Source organism: Genypterus blacodes, unplaced genomic scaffold (assembly GCF_046128005.1).
Source record: "Genypterus blacodes isolate CSIRO-AG114 ecotype Tasmania unplaced genomic scaffold, CSIRO-AGI_Gbla_v1 ptg000358l_1, whole genome shotgun sequence".
Classification (NCBI taxonomy): domain Eukaryota; kingdom Metazoa; phylum Chordata; class Actinopteri; order Ophidiiformes; family Ophidiidae; genus Genypterus; species Genypterus blacodes.
In genome coordinates, this window is record NW_027467142.1 from 32788 (window position 1) to 40000 (window position 7213).

General features: G+C 48.5%; 1 protein-coding gene across 1 annotated transcript; it reads left to right on the plus strand.

Annotated features, from left to right (window-relative positions):
* The first annotated feature begins 980 nt into the window (after window positions 1–980).
* lingo4b (leucine rich repeat and Ig domain containing 4b) lies at window positions 981–5003 on the plus strand. Its single transcript, XM_076138310.1, has one exon. The coding sequence runs from the start codon at window positions 986–988 to the stop codon at window positions 2792–2794; it is 1809 nt and encodes a 602-aa protein (XP_075994425.1). The 5' UTR covers window positions 981–985; the 3' UTR covers window positions 2795–5003.
* The last annotated feature ends 2210 nt before the right edge of the window (window positions 5004–7213 follow it).

Below are 7213 nucleotides of genomic sequence, written 5' to 3' on the forward strand. Positions count from 1 at the left end.
CTCCTGGAGAACTCACATCTACACGCACTGACTGATAATAAACAACTGTAATGAGAGTAAAAGTCTCATTTCTCATGTGAACAGGCTGCTTATTGTCTCAGTGCCAGGAAGGAAAGCTGCTGATAACCTCGTTTCCACAGACCATAAATCATATTTATTGGAAAAACGACGAGGTTGAAGCCAAAAGATGTAAAGAGATGAAGAAGAAAACAAACCAATTGAGGAAAAATGTATTCTTGCCGTTTCCAAATGCTGAATGTCCCATTTGGATGTATAAACCAGTCATATTGAGATGAATCACACTGGTCCTGCCCCGGTGCTGGCACAGAGCCCTGATGCCTGGCTCAAGGGCAGAGGATTCACAGTGTTTCTCTCTGTTTTGTGTCGATTTGTTCAAATGCTTTACACGTCCTTGACTGGAGGATAGAACGAAGGAATTGCTCCCAGACAAGTAAAGATTTAAAGTGTTTGACTGTCGGTTAAGTCAGGATCTTGTTTCAGGACTGTTGGGTTTGCGGTAATGGATGAATCTGACACACTGACCCAACACAAACACAACCACATCGTCCCCAACTGTGTGTGTGTGTCCATGTCTGTCTGTGAGGGTTTATCTCAGTCGTCCAGGTAACGAAACGTCGAGAACAGAAGCTGAGAGAGGACGAGCAATTTCCTTGCAGCCACAGTCTAATCATCGCTGGAATGACTGTCCTTTATCAATCAGGTCTTTAATATTGTCCTCTCTCTCTCTCTCTCTCTGTCTCTCTCTCCCTCTATTGTCTCTTTCCAGGACATTCCCGAGGACGTATCATCTCTACAAAGGATGTAACTCCGGTCTGATTTCAATCTGACTACCACTGGTTATGAGAATTAGTATCCAGAGACTCAAACTGTAAGTCTTTACACCACTTTGTACTTTAAATTAGACAACAATAAAAATGCGTTCATCCCATCTTCTACCTGTGTGTCTTTTCAGGCAGGAGGTAAGATGTTCGTGGAGTCTGTCGTCCAGTGGGGGGCGTGGATCGTCCTGCTCCAGTTTGGACTGCGTGTGTCTGCAGGAGTGTGTCCTCCACGGTGTTTGTGTCGCCCTGAGGCCAAAGAAGTGATCTGCTCCGGCAAACACTTCAGCTCAGTGCCGGAGGGCTTCTCCAGCGATGTCAGGCGCCTGGATTTATCCTACAATAAGATGAAGACTGTGGGCCGCCGCCAGTTCATGGGTCTCCCACAGCTTCGAGAGTTGGACCTCAGTAATAACATCATCTCCATGATTGAGGTGGAGGCTTTCCAGGGCCTCCAGAACCTCAGGACGCTTCACATTAAGAATAACCGACTGAAGATCATCCCAGTTGGGGTGTTTTCAGGACTTTCCAATCTGCGCTACCTGGATCTCAGCCGGAATGAGATTCTGGTCTTCCTGGACTACACCTTCAAGGAAATCATGAACCTGCAAACGCTGGAGGCAGGGGAGAACGACCTGGTGTTCATCTCCCAGCGAGCTTTCGTAGGCCTGCAGAACCTTCAAGAACTGAATATAGATCGCAGCAATCTGACCTCCATTCCCACTGAGGCGCTGTCGCAGCTGCAGAGCCTGACGCGTCTCAGCATGCTGCGCCTCACCATCTCTACTCTGCCCAATAACGCTTTCCGAAGGCTCCACCGTCTTCAAAGTCTCCTGATCTCAAACTGGCCGATGTTGGACTCGCTTGCCAGTAACAGCCTGATCGGTCTCAATCTGACCTCGCTGGTTATCAGCAGCTGCAACCTCAGTGCGATTCCTTACTCAGCACTTCGTCACTTGGTGTATCTGCACTACCTGGACCTGTCCTACAACCCAATCACCGCCATCCAAGGCAACCTGCTGGGTGACCTGCTAAGGCTGCAGGAGTTTCACTTAGCAGGGGGGAGTCTGCTGAGAATAGAGCCGGGGGCCTTCAGGGGCCTGGCCTACTTCCGCATGCTGAATGTCACATCCAATCAGCTCACAACTTTGGAGGAGAACGTTTTCCACTCAGTCGGGACCCTTCAGGTCTTGCGTTTGGATGGAAATCCCCTGGCGTGCGACTGTCGACTTCTCTGGGTGGTTCGCCGACGGTTGCGCTTGAACTTTGACGGACGGCAGCCGACTTGCTCGTCTCCTGATACCGTGAGACAGCGCGAATTCAGGGACTTCTCAGAAAAGGAACTCCCCAGGTTATTCACTTGCCGCCCGGCTCGGATCCTGGACCGCCGGCCACAGGAGGCCAGAGTGGAGGAGGGAACCACCGTCCTCTTCTCCTGCAAGGCCGACGGCGACCCGTACCCATACATCACCTGGATATCCTCTCATAAGACTGTGATTTCATCGACAGGACGGACTAGGGTCTTGCTCAATGGCACTCTAGAAGTGCGCTTTGCACAAGTTCAGGACAGCGGCACGTATCAGTGTTTGGCAGGAAATGCAGCAGGCAACGACAGCCTCTCGGTGGGACTCTACGTGAAGGGGCTCCCTCGTAACCGCTCCATCCCCCTTTTCACAGAGGAGGGCTGGCCAGAGCCGGCAAACCCCCAAGCCGCTAACTCCTCTGCTCAAGTGGCCAGGCCGTACCCTTTCGACGTAAAGACGTTGATCATCGCCACCACCATGGGCTTCCTGTCTTTCCTTAGCTCGGTGGCCATCTGCTTTGTCTTCATGTTCTTCTGGAGCCAAAGCAAAGGACAGATCAAACACACGGCAACCATTGACTTTGTTCCCCGGTCCTCAATGGGCGGAGGAGACGGAGGAGACGGCGGCAGGTTCACCATGAAACTCATCTAGAGAGGAGGAAACATTGCAGGCAGCGATGGAAGCCTCACCAGGACACTAAAGGCCACGGACCCCCAGAAGGCCACTTAACGCCACGTTGTTTGGCTCGTCTTCTAATTTTAGAGATGAAACTTAAATCGTGTCCACTGGGTGGTGTTTACAGGCTAATGAATATCACACCGTCCAGGAATGGAAACACATTAACAATGTGAGCAGAGTGGACTCACAGCTGGCGGGGGTTTTGTTTTCCTTCAGCCTCTCGTTTTCAATAAACGCACAGCAGTTTGTAACTTTGTATAGCAGTGGAATCAAGGAGTAAACTGGAACGGCACATCGACGCCTGTATGCCAATAAGAAGTCTGAGGCCAACACATAAGAACCACGTCGCCTACATTTAGAAAGTAAACACATGAATACTCAAAGATCACCCATTTCTAGGGCGGAGGTCATGGAACCTGAACTCACACTTTACATACGGTAGATTCAAGGAAACTTGCCGACTGTCTCCTGATACCAGTTGACCGATGACATCATTCTTCTAGGAGCGCAGATGGGAGAGTAGCTCACACTGACTCTGAGATGCCCCCCTGTGGTGATTGGTGGTTTTTCTTAGGCTTTGACTTTCTTGTATTTTCCCAAATTAGATCCCAACATTAGGAGGAACAAGAGAGACCATCAATGCCCAAACTATAGATTTCTATAAGACCAGATACCAAAATACTACTTTTACACCTCTGGATTCTGCAGTCAGCATCTCATATAATACATAACAGTTTTGGAGTTGACTTGTTCTGTACGTCTTGATTTACTGAAACAAACACAAATGAAACTGAAAACAAACAAACACGTTTCTGTAACTTCACTCTCAATAAAGAAGCCTGATGTTTGTCAGCACAAACGTTTCCCTTTAGGTGTTTCCTGCTTCCATGTAAACTTTTGTGTGGATGCGACTTTTAAGTCTCCAGTCATGTCCAGCTGCTTCATCCAAAGTACAGCAGACCTCTAGCTCTGGATGCTCTGCTAAAGGCGTTACAGAGCTACCTCCACCAGGGGGTGTGCCTGAGAGCGACTTGCTCTGGGTAAAGGACAGTAACAACCCCCCCCCCCCCCCGATTACAATCCCTTCCATTTCCCCAGTGCTGCAGCTCCACTCAGCAGACAGCCTGCTTTAGAGTCTGCATAGGGAACCTGGAAGTCCCCTTAATCTGAATTTTTCACATATTTCACAAACATTTCCGTTTTGTTTTTTAGCTGTCAAACCCATGAAAAGGTCTAATGACGATTTCTGCTAATAAAAGTGTTCATAAAAACTCCAGCTTAGATATTATTAGAAAATAGGAAACGGAGTGTCTCAGTTTAACGTCCTCACTTGTCAATAAAGGCCAAGTCGACATTTGACCTTTTGACCAAGGTGTTGCTATTTCTGCTTCCACATCAGCTTGGTAACACGGTAACACTTCAGCTGCAGCTCACATGAGGCTTCAGATACGGACAGGAAACGTGTAGAATGGAGCAGACTGATAGTTTCTCTGTTTGATACTTCGTCCAAATTAAGAAATAAACATCCGGAACTGGCTTCTGTGATCTTCACTGTGTGTTTACCACAGCTGATGATGTAGCAGCATGAAGGAGCTGAGGGTCAACAAACACAGAGTCCGGTTTCATGCAGAGAGCTTAATAATGTAAATGATTGTTTTGTAAATGAAACTATGACTAAATCAAAGACATTGGAGCTTTCAGAGCATTTTTACTGATATGAGTTGGGTCTCAGGTCTCTGGTCTGCAGGTCTCTGATGGACCCTGATGGATCCATGACGATGTGTTAAAGCCTCTAGAGCTCCTCTACATGAAGAGAGACGTTTAGTTACATACTAATATGTTCACCACTAACCTTTGACCCTGAAGCCTCTGTATGTTGAGAGGCTTTCATTTCTTTAATATAAAAAAACAGCAGATTAACGGAACCCAATGCGTTGGAAACATGTGCCTCAGCAGCATTCTCACCACAGACAGGCAGACAGACAGACAGACAGACAGACAGACAGATGGGCAGACAGAGAGAGAGAGAGAGCGCTGGCCTGCTCGCACACTCGTCCTGTCTCTGCCATGTTGTAAATGTCACAAACAGGTGGAGGATGTTTTCGTCCTTGGGGGAGGTACTGTGGTTCTGTGGTTCTGAGTCTCCGTGTGGCTCAGGCCTTTGTTGTGTTGATATTTTACTGTGTAGCTGCACCACAAAGCAAACAAAGCTTCATTAAAGATGCACAAACACTCAGTTCTTTGTTTTTTTGGCATCTTGCCTCTAAGATATCTTTTTGTATTTCTTCTGTAAATGATTAAACGGCTTCATTGAGACCTGCAGTCTGTGTGTTTATGCCTTGACTCTTCCTTATTAAATCTTTTGGAGCGATGTCTCTAAAGCCGCCACTCTCTGAGCCTTCCAACGTCTCTTTTCTCCTCTTTTGTTCGGGGAAAAACTGCCAAGACACATTTTCCTCGCGTCGCTAAAGAGCTCCGTCTCCGTGGTGAGGACTTTGGACAAAAAGGAGCTTTGGTCCAAGACGCCAAAGATCCATCTGGAACTGAACTGCACGTGTGTGTGTGTGTGTGTGTGTGTGTGTGTGTGTGTGTGTGTGTGTGTGTGTGTGTGTGTGTGTGTGTGTGTGTGTGTGTGTGTGTGTGTGTGTGTGTGTGTGTGTTAGGTCTAAACTCCTGCTGATACTCTGATGGAATCCCTCCAGACCTCTAGCGTCTCCCTCTCTCCACATCTTTAACGGCCCACTTTCCACACAGCGTCTCTGCGAGTGAGCGATAAAGCGAGTGTGAATCCCGCCCACCTTCCCCTCAGAGCGCTTTAGAGACGTGCAGATTGGACTCATTTTGCTCGTCTCATGCCAATTCCCCTGCAATAACCCAGAAAGAACCCTGGTGGTAATCATGTGCGGAGCGCAGAGCTAAACCCTTTTGGATTACCTCTGCATGTCTCAATCTGTCAGACAGGTCCGTCTGCTGGTCACTCTGCTCCTCTGCCCCGCTCGTGTCATCAGCACTGTGCTCCCATTGGACAGAGAGCCAACGGGGGCAGATAGAAGCCACTCCCCTCTCTGACAACAGCAGCATGGTCACTACAGATCTGCTCCTCTGGTCTGATGGTGAGGAGTTCATCACTTCTTTACATTCACATCCAAACTCTCTGTGGCCGTCTCAGTGTGTAGATGTTCTCCTCCTCTTCAGGTCTGTAGGTCTCTGATGGACCCTTATGGATCCATGAGCCTCTAAAGCTCCTCTACATTAACGAGTGCGTTTAATTGGAAACAAAGGAGTCTGTTTGAGAAGAGGAGAGAGAGAGAGAAGAGCAAAGAGAGCGTTGTCTCCCCCTGAACACATCCACAGTCTGAACCCGCTCCACTCACAGCAGCCCGCTAAACTCTGACACACTCCGGCGCTGAGAGTCTCTGTAGTGTCGTTGAGTTTGGAGCGGCTTCATTAAAGTGAGATATTCAGTCTGGAGCGCTCAACTTTACCGACGCTCACAGGTGAGGCGTTTGGGAGTCGCTCCATAATCCAGGAATCTCACATTGAAAACGCTGAGCTGAGCTGTAGACTGAGAAACGAGCGCACACATGGACGTACAGAACGCACACGTGTGGAGGCTAACGAGTGTGTGTAAGTGTGTTTCCGGCGCTGTGTAAGTGTGTGCGCTTTGTATTGATGTGAAGCAGGCAGAGGTGCTAACAGCAGGAGCTCTGTGTGTCTTTATTCATGGGGTAAACACAGCGGGGCTTTAGCGAGCGTGTGCTCATTAGCATGAATTATCTTTGCCTGTCTCACACGTCACTGAGCCTGATTTTGTGAGTCGTTTACTTAATTGGATCGAGGAAAAAGGCGACGCGGCGCGGCACGACGCGGGCACACACACACACACACACACACACACACACACACACACACACACACAAACACACAACCTTGTTTTTTCTTCATCTAATTGCTGTGATTGCCGGATCTCAGCTGTTCTTCTGTTTTCTTCGGTGTGTGTTTTTGTTCCTCTGCATATTCTAACTCAAACATCAAAATGTTCAGAACATTCTTGATCAGATGTTGCATCCTGTCTGGACTCAAACCTGGACTCACGGTGAAGACGAGGGTTTGGACTCCAGGGGGGCCCCTACAGTCCTGCAGCCCCGTCAGCTCTGTGTGCTACAGCTGTACTGGACTTTACATCTTCACAGCTTCTACTTCACAGCCAAAGCCCCAAATATCAACACGTTTAGCTGCACATTCATCCTGACTCCGCCCCCTCTCACCTACAGAAGCTCCATGTGAAATTGTACAAAATTGCAGCTCCAGTGTGTGTGGAGTGATCGACTCCAGCGTGACACACTGAGCAAACATGCAGCAAGACGGTTTGAAAGAATGAAGACTCAGCGG